General features: G+C 41.0%; 1 protein-coding gene across 5 annotated transcripts in view; it reads left to right on the top strand.

The window, feature by feature from the left end:
* Nucleotides 1–16,607, top strand: part of kcnma1a (potassium large conductance calcium-activated channel, subfamily M, alpha member 1a) — a 225,451-nt gene that overhangs the window by 172,124 nt on the left and 36,720 nt on the right. For 3 of the 5 annotated variants that reach the window (XM_036574033.1, XM_036574032.1, XM_036574031.1), the window contains exons 17-18: nucleotides 1,433–1,519; nucleotides 2,298–2,374. In XM_036574033.1, coding sequence (XP_036429926.1) covers nucleotides 1,433–1,519; nucleotides 2,298–2,374 — 164 coding nt within the window. Of the gene's footprint in view, nucleotides 1–1,432; nucleotides 1,520–2,297; nucleotides 2,375–15,172; nucleotides 15,206–16,607 lie in introns of all 5 variants that reach the window. The other 2 variants (XM_036574028.1, XM_036574030.1) reach the window with 1 other exon arrangement.

Raw genomic sequence — 16,607 nt, 5'->3', positions numbered from 1 at the left:
TGCTAGCTGCTAGCTTGTGTCTTTGCTAATAAGGTTGACCATTGCTTTATGAAGGATTAAGTCCCCCTCTTTTTAGTCTTCATTTTTGATAAAATGATTGTTGTAGAGCCCAGAGGAAAGAGCTTTTGACAACACTCTATCTATATTCGTTCATATACCCGCATGCACATGTAAAACTGTAGGATAGCTTTTTGCTCTAATGTGGCTGTAATGCTTTAGTGGGCTGCGGTCCCCAGCTTTTCTCCCTTTCATCTGGGCTCTGGGGCCTTGCTGCTCTGGCCAGGCCGGATGTCTGTCCAATGTTACAGTCACTACTCAACTCATTGATGACTCCTAACCAAAGGCAAGCATTAATGACTGTGTTGTGTCGTCCCGTCTTTGTCTAATTAACGGGGAATGATACAGTGGCTCAGTAGTGGCTCTGTCATCACTACTGAACTTCTACATTGACTCCTGAAGTGCTTCTAGAAATAAGCACAAACGTTTAGCAGGACTGTCCGATCAGAAAGTCCCCTACCACCAAGGGAGGTCACACTGAGATGTTGACGGTCTTGACTAGCATTTACCTTCAGTAATGAATGACTTTGATTGATTGGAATGGGCTGCTCTATGACTCAAAGCCTGGAGGCCATACTTTTGGAGAAATGTACATGTTGATAAACCTCATAGTATATTACTGTTGTACTTTAAGTAAAGTACAATAAAATTTGTACAAAAGTTAAATCTATTTCACTGTGCAATCAAGAGAGAATACTTTGGCATGTACATATCTTTGGAATTTGACTGTATGAGCCCAGGCCTGTTTATTCAAATCTTCTGCAATGCATCTCAGGATCAGACCATTATAGAGCATGCCATGGCTTACCAATGCCATTAGCATAGAGTCTGAGGCTCTGGGTGCATCCCTAACTTTAAAAGGCCTGGTCATTCCCTAACATTCCACTCCTCAGCACTAAAACAGGTAAACCACGGCTGTTTGGAAGCAAACCTTCTGACCATCTGTTTCAGTTGATCTGTCAATCAGAATGGTCCAACTAAAACCACCCACATGAAAGCAATTTTAATTCTTTCTTTTATTTCATCCCACAGACCAACCTGAAACTGCCATTACAAAAGAATTAAAATTGACCAGCTGTACTACTGTGTATTTTGCTTATTTGTTTTTGGATATGACACCAAAGGCTGAAATAAGCCCACCCACAGCATATTCCTTTGTGCCGAAAGTATTAGCTCCCCATCCTCCCAGCAGATCAAAAGTTTAGTGGCAAACTAACTGAATAAGCGACAGTACAGTGTAGAGGCTCTTTTGGCCCTTTAGTATTCTCTGAGGGGCGGAGAATTGTGTGTACCATTCCTCTTGATTAGAGCATTTGAATGTGCAATGTTTATTTGCTTTCTTTTAACAAATGTGATCTTCTTTCTGACTGAACAGTATTTTGATCAACCCCGGGAACCATGTTAAGATGCAGGAAGGAACCTTGGGCTTCTTTATTGCCAGTGACGCCAAAGAGGTCAAAAGGTATTCATGTCCTTCAGCAAAGAGACTTTTCACTGAATGATAATGATCTGTTTTAGGGATGCACAGATATAGAATTTGTGAGGGCCGACAATGATAACCAATAATTGTCCTTTTTTTCACTGTAATATATACAGATATGATATTTCCATTGAAAAAAAAAATATTTAGTCCCTCTATCTGTAAAGACTTCATTATAATTAGCCATGACAGAGCTAAATCAGATGTGGTAGCTTTTGTAAGTATTCATGTTTTTGGAATCGTGCAGTCGTTGGTGAACTTAGCATTAGAAGTCTTGCCTGAGGACTCTTACTGGAACAGCAGTAGTGTTACTCTCTGGGCAGGATATAGAACCAACCCCAAGTCTTTCATATGTGAGGTGATGGGTTTATTCACTGTGCTGCCTATTTCAGTGAGTTAGTTGTTGAAAAGATCTGAAGTGCTCAGCATCAGTCTGAGAGTGTGTGAGCCAAAAATGTGACTGTAATTATGGCTGTTGTGGATTCATTTATTATTTTTCTTTCTTTAGTTTTGTTAATTTCCTTACTATTTTAGTCACTTCTTCCTTATTTCAAATTGCAGAACACACCAATGACTGATCACATGACTTGCTTCAGCAATTAGACTGATAATAATTTCCCATTTATTGACAAATGATATATTGACTGTAGATACATTGTGCATCCCTAATCAGTTTTCCCATGCAAGTTCTCAAATGATGCCACTGTTTTCTGTATGTGCTTAACGGAGAACTGCCATTTTTATGCTGTTTCTCTCTCAGAGCGTTTTTCTACTGCAAAGCTTGTCACGATGACATCACAGATCCCAAAAGGATCAAAAAATGTGGCTGCAAGAGACGTAAGTACACCAGGCCATCCCACTCCCCTCGCATTTCACTGGCTCTCAACAGGAGTTGACTAATGTTCTTCATAGGATATCAGTGACACTACTTTGTTTTTCACTTTTTAGTATTGTATGTAGGCCTGGCCTATGTTCTTGGTTTAATCAAAAGTTATTATTTTATTGGTTATTTATGAGAGAAATCAATTTCTTTTGCTTGTTATTTTATGTTCATGTTTTTCATTGCACTTTTTGTTCAGAAAGTTTTTACTTTGTTAAAGACTAGAAAGTTAAAGGCCTTTGGATTTACTCAGTGCCTCTTGTTAAATGTAAAGACACCCAAAACATACTGATGCTAAAGGTTCTGCTAAAGCTAAGGGTCAGAGTGACCTTTACATCAGGAGCTTGCTCAGAATGATGCCAGATTCACAGAAGAGGCAGAGAAGAAAATATGGAGAGACTCACGTTATTAAGAAAGTGAACAAGAGAGAAGGCAGTTTGGAGGGGGGGTAGAAAGGGTCAATGAGTGATGACAAGGGGCGACTGCAGAAAAAAGAAGACAGCTAGTCATCAACATGCTAATGACGGCGCGAGAGGGAGAAGGAGACAGAGAGAAATAGAGACGGGAAGAGGCAATGACGTGATTAGCGAGGCTGAAGAGAGAGGCTGTCAGCCCACGCTAGCATCAGTGGGAGAGATGCCGAGATAATGGCACCAGTCAGGTGGAAAAACAAAAGGCAAAAAGCCCCGGCCCACCCTCGTCACACACACCGCAAACACACTCCTGGCCCCGCAATCATTTTACTAATCATATCCACCCTGTTTACCCAGAGAGCCCGGTGCTAGCGCTGCTCAGACTCGCCACTGTCATCTCCCACCGCCTCAGCCCAGCCAGAACACATTCTGACAGGAAAGCACTGAAGTAGAAAGAAGATAGTCATGAAGATTTGTGTTGCTCAGTGTAGAAGCTCAGGTGGCTGACTATTAGACTCATTGTCAGCAGTTATCGCAGCATAGATTAGATACAGTCTGATGTGCAGCTTTGCAGGTATTTCATTAGTTTAATTCCTCTGCTTTATTAATGATGATCACATGAAACCCTAAGACCCAAGTGCACCTAGCTAGCTTTATTTTACTAAGTGATAGTGATGTTTGAACAGAGGAACTGTTAATATGACTGTAAGAATTAGGGCTGTTACAATCATTAAATTTTAGCTTATGATTAATTGTCATGTAAATAATTATGATTAACAATTTAATTGTCTTTTTTGTTAATTTATAACTATTAAAGTACATGACTAAAGTGGCCAACTTAACTGATTAGCCTTCTTGCTTCCTAGCTATCTTCACTAAAAGAGTTGTCAAACATTTAATCTTGTGTAGAGTCAAGCTAATATATGTTTATTTCATGCTAGAAATATTAGAATTAGCTACACATCTACCAAATAAACATTATTTGGGCTACTGTTGAAAGATGTTAGACATGTATGCCTATACTGCTTTCTTTTATTTACACTTGTTTGCCTCAACTCAGCACACCCAATTTACATTTTGCTTGTTGCAACACATAATGACCATCAAATCTAACAACTGTGGAATCTTCATCTCAAATAACTGCGATTAGGTGATTATGTAATAACTGTGACAAGCTTAGTAAGAATAATGCATTGTTATTACCTGAAATATGTAAGCACTTGTCCAGACCATTTAGCCACGGGATAAATAACTCAGCTGAACAGGGCAAGGTTAGTGACGGAGCCTCTAAACTGTCCAAATAGCGGGCTTTTAAAAACACCCTGCGTTTCAGTCTTTTAGTTTGAGTCATCTCCGTAATTTTAATTCATACATGTCCCGCTGAAGGTTACTGAAGATTAGGTTGATACCGCAGGCACTGCAGTCTGACCAAAGCTACTTTATTTGTTTATTCTCTTTCATTGGCATGCCTCACTATGAGCTTTCGGTATAATTGACTTATGTTTTTAGCTCAAAAGAGGCTGTTTTAAATCTGCCTAAGTGAAAGAGAGATGACCTTTTCCATTGCTATAATGGAAGTTTGTGTTCTTCTTTTCTTTTTTTCTTTTTTTTTTCCTTTTTATGACCGTTGACAGACTTTCTGATGTATTTCCTTCCTTGCTGCCCTGGAATATGCCTCTTTATTTAAACCTCTCACTGGTAGTGATACATTGTGAGTAAAAACGGGTTCCCTGTGGCCCAGAGTGCAGTCTGTCTCTCTCTTTCTTTCCTTCTCTCTTTCTCTCTTTCTCTCTTTCTCTCCCTCTCTCTCTCTCTCTCTCTCTCTCTCTCTCTCCCCGCTAATAGTATATATCTATATCTATGTTGCATGTACGAGTCTAGCTGCTGCATCCTCCCCACGCCTCTCATCTCTACACTGTCCTCAGCCCAAACAAAAACACTGTAGAGTACAACCCAGAGACTGACCAAACCCCACCACCCTGCACAGCCCACCCCGAGCCCTCAGAAGAGAGCACCTTGTGGACCCACAACCTGAATTACCTGTGCATGCTCTGCCCATAGATGTATTATTTATGAACTGCTGTGTGGTTGGACAAACTTTACCAAACATTGTTAAATACCCCTGTCAGCCTGATGTTTTGTCAAAATATGTAAATCATGCAACATTGTTTGGGTCATTACATAATGTTAAGTTTCCAGTTTAAAATGCTCGGTCACCAGGAGGGAGTATTTTATTGTACGCTCTTTAAAATTAAGGTGCTAAAGAAGGTTCTTTGTGCAGTACCATAGAAGAAGTTTTCCTAAAAACTTTCAAATGCAACATGTGAGTGTGAAGAACCTTTTGAAAGTGCCTCCATATAATGTAAAGGTTCTAGAAGGAAATATCTTCTGACTTTTCAAAATGTATGCACAATTTATTCTTTGAGATGTAAACAAAGTCATTCAGAGTGGTTTGATGTGAAATGCTCTGTTCGAGAGAAATTTACTAACTATAGTGGTGGTGACAGGAACCAGGGGCCATAATGTATGCAACATAAATATTACATACTATTTTATTTACTATCCAAAACCACCAGTGAAGTGTTTATAAGTAATGTTGATCATAAAAATATAGTGGTAAATCTAAACAAATATGTTTTCTTTGGGTACTGTTTTGCCTCATATGGCATCTATGTACCTCTTTGCCATGAATGTATTTTAAAAATTAAGTTTTAGGTCTAATCTTCTTTCAAAACCAAAAAAAAAAAATGTGTACGGCATCAGGGAAAATATTCATGATGATTTTATATAGTGATTTGCTGTGAGGTGGCTTTTAGAGGTATTAAAGTCTTCAGATGTCTAGTTCCTGTCACCACTGTGAGCAATTCGAAAGTTTCTCTACAATAGAACGTATTACATCAAACCTCTCTGAATGACTTTGTTTACATCTCAGCCATTAAATTATGCAGAAATTTTTTAAAAATCACTGGACTTCCCCAATGTATATGCTGTCTGTCTGCCCTGCGATGGACTGGCAACCTGTCTAGGGTGTTTCCTGCATTCTGCCCATTGACCGCTGGGATAGGCTCCACCCGTGACCCAGAAGGATAAGCAGCTTAGAAAATGTGTGTGTGTGTGTGTGTGTGTGTGTGGGTGGACTTCCCCTTTAAATTGATATAGCACTCTTAAACTATGTGAAGTTCTTTAAACCTTTAATAGGTTTTTGACACTCACAGATTTAATTTTCAGACATGGTTCTTCAAGGAGCCAAAAGTGATTCTTCTTTGGTGTTGCTCAAAGAACCCTTTGTGTCAAACTTTTTCTTTAGGCATGTTGGTACAGACAATGGCATAAATTTGCTACTCTGCTAATGTGTGACCTGTCACATGCATACAAAATAAATATCAAATGACATTAATAAGTTTAGATGTTTTGACAAAGTTCTGTTGTGTCCTACAGTTTCTCATTAAATTCAATGTGTTCAACTTTGCAACAGTCGTTACGAAAGGACGCATTTGTGGTCAGAGCATGGCTAGGTCAGTTTTCCCAAGGGTTAACCATAGAATTATGGAATCAAGTCAATGTCCACTGGACTTTATAGCATAGCATATATCATCAGTCTAGGTCCATCCCAAAGCCCTGGTGTCCCACCTCCTCCACAAAAACCACACCCGGAATGAATGTGGTGACAATCCGAAATGTCAAGCAGATTGATACTCGTAACACCATTCATGGACTTAAAAGAGCCCAGAGGAAGGGAAAAATCCATCTCTGTCCATCCCCCTCACTGTCAGAGGCAATTTTTGCAAGATGCTGTGCTTTCAGAAAGCGGAAAGTGTTCTGTGGGAAGTTCTTCAGATTCTTAGACTTAACGAGCATTGTCTCCAAAACACAATCAAAACAATGTGGCCCCTTCGCTTCCACACTCCCCTCCGGCCCCCGCTGCCCAGGCCCCAGCCAGCTTCTCTTCAGCACACAGCGCTCATCCCTACTCTCCCGAATTGAAATGATCCAGCTCTGCATTTCAATTCTCCTCCGTACGTGGGCCCTTTTTTACTCACTGCCAATGATTAGAATACCTCGGCTTATTGCAGTCATGGCAGATTAGGGTTGAACTAGCTGCTGTACAGTAAGTGGCCTCTAGATGGCGGAATAGTGCTGTAGTTGAATTAGGAGTAGAAATTGAGCACTGAGGTCCTCCTAAACCTGTTTAGCAAGAATGCTGTCAGCAGAGGGGTTAGTTTGGTGTGAATAGAGGGATTTTTCTCACTTGTCACTTGCTTTTCTTTATATAAGTCTCCCAGTGGAATGTGGTGTTTTGTTTTTCTCTTTTTTCCCCTTCATTTTCTTCATGTTTATTCGTGGACATGTGCCGCCTGTGTTTTGGTGATGTGAAGTCATTTTTGTAGGTACTTAGATGTGATTTCTTAAGCTTTTCTTTTCAGAAAAAGGCTTCATTGTGATCTGTATTGCCTTTGTTTTGGAGTGCGTGGTCCAAACGGTATTGTTACAACATTAATCATCACAGGTAGAGAACCTCACCAATCATATCTGTTTGTTATTTGGCATCCTTGCTTTTTTTATATCATCGTTTGGAAGGTTGTTATTAGGAGTGCCCAGACAAGTGCCGGCAGCATTCTTGCTAAATATGGTTCTGATGTTTAAGAGGCTTCAGTTGGGGTCTGTGTGTAGCTGCGTTAAGTCACTCACATCGTCATGTTGTCTTGTGTCTCCTCCTCCTCCCTCCATGTCTCTCTCTGACTAACATATCCACATGACGTATGCTTTGATGAATGTCAACCTCAAATCTCTGAAGTGACAGATTTCAGCATGACATTGAAGTCTCAGCCTCACTGCTGCACGACAGGGCACCGCCTTGAACTGTTTCTGTCCTGCAAACAGTTGACTAGCCTCCACTCCAACGCTGAGACTGCAGCCTCCTCTCTCTGCATGCTTATGGTCCCTGATTTTAGCTCTTATGCATGATTCTTTGGAGGGAAAAACAGTCCCTGAGGTTAATGTACCCTATTCTCTCGCTGGCATATTACTGAAATTGGCCTCTTAATTTAGGCTAATGTCTTCATGTGGAAGGCAAAAAAGCAGGATTTTCCCTACAGACCGGGGTGCCAGACTTGATTATGGTCCGTTTAGACACCAGGAGAATGAGTACCAGGGACTGTTTATTTTTTATGTTTATTTATTTATTTTTAAGCCAGGATCACAGCACACAAATGCTGCTGTAGCCTCTCACCACCACTCCCCTGAGACGCACACATACTCTCATGAACACTTTCCCACATACATTCCCACATGTGCACACAGAAACCCTTGAATTGAAATATGCAGAGTGGCTCTTTAAAGGGCCCATATGGTAGAAAAGTGAGGTTTTCTTTGCTCTTTTGTAATAAACTGCTTTGATGTAGTATGTAAATGTTATTACAAATGTTATTAAAATGTGCCACTTAGTTTGATGTAGTATGCAAACATTATGTACCTTTCAAAATGTGCCATTGACAGTTTATGTGGCCAGTATATAGAACCTAAGCTAAAACAGCCTGTATTGAATTAATTGTTTTGTGATGTCATGAAAACCAGTGCATTTGCAAATGTCTCCCCATTCGGCCTATATTAGTTTAAACTCGTCCATTCATCCTACAGAGCAACAAAAACATTTTCTTTCTAAGAGATAAAGAGAGGTTGGAAAATCATGAAGTGAAAATGAATTGTGATTGTTTCTGGCATATAAACTCACACTACTGTCATTAGTGGACCTCAGAGGAGAAATCAAATAAATTGAAGAAAGAAAAATGTAGAATATGGCTCCTTTAATCAAAGGCTCAACATTTTATCACTTCTATTATTATTATTATTTTGTCACTTCTTCATGAAATCCTAGCACAATCTACTGCTCAGTCCAGTTATCACTGTAGGAGGGGGCATAGTGTGGTGAGTTGGCATTAGGGTTCGGTAAAAGAGCCTGATGCCTCTTGTTAGAACCTGTAGTATAGTGTGATGCCACTGACAGGGCCCTGCTGCTGCATGATGGGATACAGGTACGTGATCCTCTCCTTTAGACATAGAGGATACATTTGATGTAGCAAGTTTTTGCTGCTGAAAGCATTCACCCATCCTTGTCTGCCTGAATGCCCCCCTGCCCCTTACCCCACTGATCCTACTGTCATATCTGACCTCTTGACCTTTTATGACATAACCAGCCTTAGGGCACAGCTTGACCCTGGTGAGATGGCCGTTTCCTGCGTAAATGAGATATCTATCAGAAATCTCCAAAACTTTACAATTAATTCTTCTAAACCAAATCAATTTGGCCTCCCTAAATACTGTTCTGACTGTACTTCGCCTGAAACGTGGAGTTTCCAGTGCTGTAGCTGGCTGAGCAGGAGATGCGTGTTCATCTCCCATAGATGGGTCAAGCCTGTGAGAGCTTGCAGCTAAGGCTTCACTTTCTGTTCCTTTATAAAACAAACAAAAAAAGAAAGTTACCTTCAGACATCCCTGGTTGATGAACTCTTTTTTTTCCTTGCCATTAACCTGCTGCTTCTCCTCTCCTCTCATCCAACACATGACTGTAGCCAAGATGTCCGTCTACAAGCGAATGAAACTGGCATGTTGTTTTGATTGCGGGCGCTCTGAGCGCGACTGCTCGTGCATGTCAGGCAGTGTACATAGTAACATGGACAGCCTTCAGAGGGCCTTCCCACTTTCTTCTGTCTCTGTTCATGATTGCTCAACCAGTTTACGTGCCTGTAAGTTCGATCGCCAAACCACACTGTTCTTTCACGTCTGTGACCTGTGTCCGTGTCCGTGACGTCCTCCATGTGCTGTGCTTTATTTTTTTATTATTTATTTTTGTTTTTTTTCTGTTTTTTTTCCAGTTCTGTGCCTCCATTGTTTTCCTATCTGTGGCTTTTTTGTGGGTGTTTTTTTGCTGGGTGTGGTGGTTTATTGATGAGTATGATTTTCTGTACAGTGGTCTGGTGGTAGTTGTAGTGTTGTGGCTTCTCTGTGATGGTGCCGCACTAGGTGGTAGGAGTGTGTTGGCGCATGCTGTGTTTTAGTGGAGCACTTGTGCAGTGCTGGTGCCTTGACACAGTCACTGTTCAGTGTTAACAACAAACAAAGCAGGCTTAAACTGTATCTGTTCAATGAAGTATGTTCAATGTTTTCTTTAGAAGAACATTGATGGAGTTTTGTTGTTTGATGTACAATATGTTGATATTGATGATGTTTTGATTTTGATGTTCAATGGTTTTTGATGGTCCTTTAGGTTGAGGACAATACAAATGTATTGATAACTTTCTTTTTCCCCCTATAAAGCAGCTTCATACACATGGAATCATTTCCGAGAATGTTTTATGAATGTTTGTATATAATCCTGTGTTTTCAGTATGGGGACAATGTGGCCAATTTTTCAGGTTTAATTGAAGAGCTCTGTCCATTTGTAAAGATCCTATTGACTGTTTGCTCATTGAGTGATATTATAAGCAGATCAATTTTAGAACCAGCTGCTTAATTGGTATTTCCAACATTTCAGTATAGGAATTTCCTCAATGAGAGAAAGTCATTACATCATTGCCTCATAAATATTTTTCATGATATATTTTATTTCAAGGGGATCTTTACTCATATTGAATGTCCATAAAGAGCTTACGCATTGGAATGTCTCTCTGTGCTCCTGTTCTTTGACAGTCATCTTTTAACCATAGGCCGTTATGCCTTCACCATTTCCACAAGCCCAAAGAAAACAATCTTCCTCCCAGAGAATTTGCTTTTAATGGAGTACACAATTGAGTGGGCAAACACAGAGTACTCTCTGCTTTGCCGTGGGATCAGATCCACTCCCCACTCAGTGCTTTTCCCTTCGCCAGCGACTGGGGAAGAAAAAAAGTCAATGTCCTTTATTTAATGCCTTGTATACCACAGTGGGACTGTCTGGCTCAATGTAAAAGTTAAAAGGAGATCCCCTGGCAGAAACTCAATTGAGACAGCAGTGATTGGGTCCGTAGGAAGAAGTCAGATGACGGACGCATTTAGCTGTGCGCAGCGCAGTGCTGCGGAGGGGCCTTCTCATTAAGCCCCTGCAGATGTGAAATACTAAAGTGTCTGTCAGTTAGGCCTGGCAGTAGCATGGGCTGCTTATCAAAGCAGGGGTCAGTTCAGACGATCGCATTTCCTCTGAACTGCACTCCGACTGCTCTCCACATCCTGTTAGATTAGTGTCAAACACGCTATGATGAGTTTGGCTTTGTGTCTTGTGTTTTGGTCGGGGGGTGATATCCCTGGATACCAATTACTGGCCATTACATTGTTACTGATCTCCCCTCGCCCCATCATCCTTCGTTGGATTTCAGGAAATCCTTTTGCTGTCTTAGTATGTTTTTTTTTTCCCTCCCTGAATTGAGCATGTGTTCGCTTAAAGCTTCAGACTCCTGACAGTTGTTCGAGTCAAGGATTTTGCTGTGCTTTCTCTCATCGGTTTTGTGTCAGAGCTAACATAACGTTTCTATGATAAGGAATTAATTCTGAGCTTCCATCTGACTTTGATTTCACTGGGTTGAATAATTGATTTATTTTGGACTTGAAACTATGCAGTTTCAAGTTCAGCTTTTACAGACAATACTCGCACCTCATAAATGCATGGTGCGATCGCTACAGTTGTACCTGTGGTCGAGTTAGTTAGCTTCATCTGCACTCTGAGGCCTCCTGCCTGCTAGTCTGGTTTAATTCAGTGGGCTGAGAACGAGTTGGAGAATAGCATCCTGTAAAATGAAAATTGTGTACTCCAACCATTCTGCACCCCTTGGATTGGGAAGCGTATATATCATAGTGTGCCTACGCTAAGCATGGTGCTCTAGAGTTATACCTCCACATTATACGAGCGCAGTTATTGCTGAGATAAATACAGTTCCCTTGGATGCAGTAATTCTGCAGAATGTGTGAAACGCGCGGCAGTAAAGGCGCTCTGTCCTAGACAAGCAGCCTTGCATCTTCAGAGCCTCCTCTGCTCTGCCCTGCTGCTCTTTGCATTGTTCCACGTGTGCAACCGTCTGGATGCTAATGCATTTCCATGCCAGAACCAGACAAAGAATTATTAGTATGAAAATGAGATGCATGAGAGGTAGACAACTGCGTCTCTTTTGCTGTTAGCTGCAGCCGAAACCCAAAGAGCGTTTGACAAGGAGCCAGGAATGGTGTAGCCGTCATTACGGCTGCGGAGCTCAGCACACCATTAAGAGGTGTTTGATACCAGTGAACAGTGCGAGCTGCAGGAGGCACGTGCATGCTGCCAGTGGCTTAGCCGCTTCTGCTGTAAGTTACGATGACAATTACGGTCCCTCTGCTCTACCTGCCAAGACTTATCCTCTCATTACGGCAGATTTAAGGAGTCTAAAAGGCTCTCCACATCTCAGAGGGCATTAATTCCTGTTTTGGACATAACAGAGCTACCACAGGAGCCTGGGCCATGGCTGTTTTGTAAACAACAGTGGCCAGTCTTGGAGAAAGAGACGGCAGGGAGAGGTCAGGGGCTTCTTTTCTGCTCTCGGGGGCATATGTCATTTCTTTTTTTTTCTTTTTTTTCCCCTCCCGCCGGCTCGCTTGGTGTCAGGCGTGGGAGATGGTGATTTGGGAAGCTGGGGCAGGGCTGGGCGGGGCGGCCCTGAAGAGCGGCTTCTCCTGTCCGCTCCTTGCAGGGCCGACCTCAGCCGAGCCGGCCCTTATGCGGCTTGACATGGAAATTATGTTTGCATTTTCATTTTCCCCAGCACTGCTGGTGCGTCAGCAAACTCTCCCTGACAGTTCCTTACCACCAGGCAGGAGCAAGGGCCGCCCGCCCCCCTCCGCCTGCCCGGGACAGATGCTAGCCAGAACGGCCGCTTGCTCGTCCTGCACCCTTAGATCGCAGGCGACAGATGCCAGGGCCGGCGCGAGGCCCCTGCTTGAGCACTCATGTCATGGCCCCGCCCTAGGCCTGCGCCGTGACCTTTACGGCATCGTATACTACAGCTCTAATGAAAGAGCGGGTTCTGGATACTCAGAAGAGCACAGCGGAGCAGAGTAGGGCACAGTGGAGGGCACTGGAAGGTGCTGAGAACTGAATGTGTACAATACTTCCTGCCTGCATCACAGCCAGAGTCTGAAATGAACCCCTTAAAATGCAAGCTTAGTGTTTAGTTATTAATCTAAAAGCGTATTATTTAGTAACGACTAAGTTTGCACAATATATGATTGTTAATTGTAAATAATGTAACCCAAGTAAATTATTGTGTTCAAAATAATGCAAACCCATCTAACCATTGAACAGTGTATTTTATTATGTTGCAAGGTATATTACAATTGCAATATGTGCCACTGTTATCACAATACTAGTATTCTGTCCATACCATGCAGATGTATTGATTGGTATGACTCTAAAATGTTAGTTATGTGCTTACGAGAGCAAAGAACTGATGCATGCATGAAGTGTTAAGGGGTTAATGACTGCCCCCTGCCAAATGTGGGTAAATTAGGGGTTGTGGCATGTTAAATTGTCATATCACGGCCCAGTTGGTGGATAATTTTTTCATATTACATGTTAATTCACTGTGATATGGCTAAAATTTGCAAGTAAGATCTAAAATCTGTCCCACTGGCTGTAAGTGTTGTTCTGCCACTTAATCAGCAGTCCAAACGTTACTGTCTGTGGCATTGAATATGGATCATTGAATGTCATGAAGGTGTCAGGCCACTTTAACAAAACTGCCCACTCTTTACCCAATGCTAAACTAGTTTGTGTAGATAATGTGTGCATTAGGAGCTCAGCACTTTAAATGCTAGTGATCATATTGTTATTTTTGTCACTGTGGGTTATGTGGCAGTGTGTCATTGACTTTATTATTAGATAATGTACCAGAAGAGTTTTACAAAGTAGATTTTACTTTACGAACCACACATGATGAGGCCTAAGAGTCTGTCTTTTATTTATAATGTTTTCCAGATGGATTTCAGATGTGGCAGAACAAAATTTTTAATACTTGCCACAGTGGCACGTAGATAGAAAAATAATTTCAGACCCCATCACAGCACATCGACTCTTGCTGTCCGCTCCATATTGGGTGTTTCCCTGACTGGCTTGTTGTGTCATGTGGTTCACTGCATCACATGGTGATACACCTAGTGCAAGAAATTGAGGCTGACTGTATTAGATCATTCATATCCACAATCAGTTTCTCTTTGTCAAAACAAGTGTAAACATGTTGTGCAAACATGGATCATGACTTTTCAGACATATCAGACATCTTCTTTTTATTAAGCAGCTTGAGATACAGTTTTATGCAAAAGTCAGAGACCACTCTTCGTTTATTTAATTTCCAGTTGGAAAGCTATTGATTATTCATTCAATGTCAGGAAAAAAAGCAGAAAACATATATGTAACAGAAAATAGCACAGAAGCCTCAAAAACTAAACATAATATCAGGTTTTTTTAGTATTTACAGTATTTAACCTTTACCGTTATTACAGCTTTTATTATTTTTGGGAGACTTACTCTCAGTTTTTCAAGGAAATCTGCAGGGATATTTTTCCACACCTCTTAGAAGTTGGTTGCATTTTTTGCTTCTTATAATCCAAGTAACCTCAAATTCATTCAGTGATGTTGAGGTCTGGACTCTGTGAGGTCTGGACTCTGAACCCCAGCTTTAGGAAAATCTTGTTTCCCCATGATTTTTTACTTGCTTAGCATGGAGATTGTCTTATGTGTCTTATGTATCTTCTCAGAAATATTTCCTAAAAATTGAATAACTTGTACGTCATGGCTGTTTTGACTGGAATTGAAGTAAATAAAAGGTGGTCTCTGAGTGATCTGCTGTGTGGGAAGTTTCAATCAGAGCATATGGAGTTTTATGTGTGGACCGTTTTTTGCAACGTATGCAGCATAGTTTGTAAAGCTAAATACAATTCTAGTCCTTTTTACAGTCTGTAGGCTTAGTACAGTTTATAGGGTTTTTAGCAGGGTTCGGTGTAGGAGTGGATTCCCAAAAAATTGCTGCTTGCTGTTGAAACACATCGCTGGCCGATTTTCATTTTGACTCTATTCATTTTCCCTTTTTTTTCATTTTCATTTTATCATCACAAGCGTCATCATCATCAATATCAACATCTTTGTTATTGCTTATTGCTTTCAGTTCTGTTTAAATGCTGTTTCATTTAAACCTAAATCTCTCTTATTTTCATCTGATCTGTGTGTTCTTTGTCTGTGTACTGTTTCTCACCCTCATTCTCTCTCTCTCTTTTTCTTTCTCTCCTTCCCTCCTTCCCCTCCGTCCCTCCCTCCTCGTAACCTCTCATTTGTTTCTGCACTCTCCTCAGCCAAATATAAGTATAACGGATATGTCAGATCACGTAAGTCTGCTCCTCTGTTTTCCACATTCTTCCTCCTCTGCTCCACTCATCTAGCTCTCCTCATGTAACCTGTCCGCTATGCTTTTGTGGTTTATGTGATTTTGCCCCCTGAAGTATTACGCTACAAAGCTGCCATCTTTAGCTCTCTGTAGAAGGCTGGAGATTGATAGGAGGCTGTGATGACAGTTCTTCAGCGCTGGACTGTAGTCAAATGCATCAGAGTGGCTCTCTGCTGCTGTTACTTTAAAACATGTGCGGGGGAAAGGTCAGGTGCTGATGGAGGAAACCCACACGAAATCCAGATGCTGGATAAAGAGCACTCTGTCCTTGTGAGAGATGATTTAAGAGCTAGTAACGCTATGAAGTTCATAAATAGCGCATATGTTTCAGGTTGCAGCAAATAGTTTGTATTGCTCAGAGTGGGGCAGCAGATGGCGCTATAACTCCAGAGAAAACATGACGCCAGAAAGCAGCTCTGTTTACAACCAAATACATTTTAGCTAAATCTCTCACTGTCCCAAGCACATGGAGAGCCTTGCATTATAGTGTGTAGCACTATAAATGTAGTTTTATGTTGATGATAAATATTGATATATATTTTATTAAAATTATATTGTATTTGTTATTCATTGTTAAGAATATGCTTAATAAATAGTAGTTAAGTTAAATTCAGTAACACAATGTATTTTATGGATTATGTGTTTTAATACTTTGAATTAATTATTGTATTAATATTTGCATGTAAAAACAAAGCAATATTAAAAAAAAATAATAATAATAATAATAATAATAATAGTGTGAATAATTTTAAACATATACAAAATATTGCCATCAACAAAGTTTTACAATTTTGGTTGAGCCACCGTTACATATTTCACAATTTTCCACGGCCTTGATAAGAGCTTTGCAATCAGGCTTCATCACAGCATTTGCATTTCAGGAAGGGACAGTTGCCGTCTGGATTATTGTAAATCCACAGTGAAAGTGCCATGGCGCATGTTCTCCGTGTAATGCTGCATGTGTTTGACAGGGGCCAGATGAATCCAGGAGTTATCTGTGGCGGCCTTTAAATCTATGCGGCAGCTGACGGCAGAAATAACCGTCTATTTATTGCTCAGAGCGAGGTTTGGGGAGCAGACGAAAACTGCTTTTCCACTTACACCACATATTGGTTAACCTCTTGCCTTTCGCGTAGATGCCATTAGGTTGTAGTCTCTGGATTCTGGTGGCAGGCAGTGTGTTTGATAAGTCCCAGTGTGAACCACTTCACGTGCCCTTTGTACCCTGCTCACTCTTATAGACATGGAGTTAAAATGTTTTATCAGGTTACCGTTGTTTTAGCTTTTGCAGGTTTCAAACAGATAGAGTCGTATGCAGGCAACGCTCTCAGTCAAATGACATG

This window comes from Colossoma macropomum, unplaced genomic scaffold (genome assembly GCF_904425465.1).
Source record: "Colossoma macropomum unplaced genomic scaffold, Colossoma_macropomum, whole genome shotgun sequence".
In the NCBI taxonomy this organism is placed as follows: domain Eukaryota; kingdom Metazoa; phylum Chordata; class Actinopteri; order Characiformes; family Serrasalmidae; genus Colossoma; species Colossoma macropomum.
This window is presented reverse-complemented; position numbering and strand designations above follow the sequence as displayed.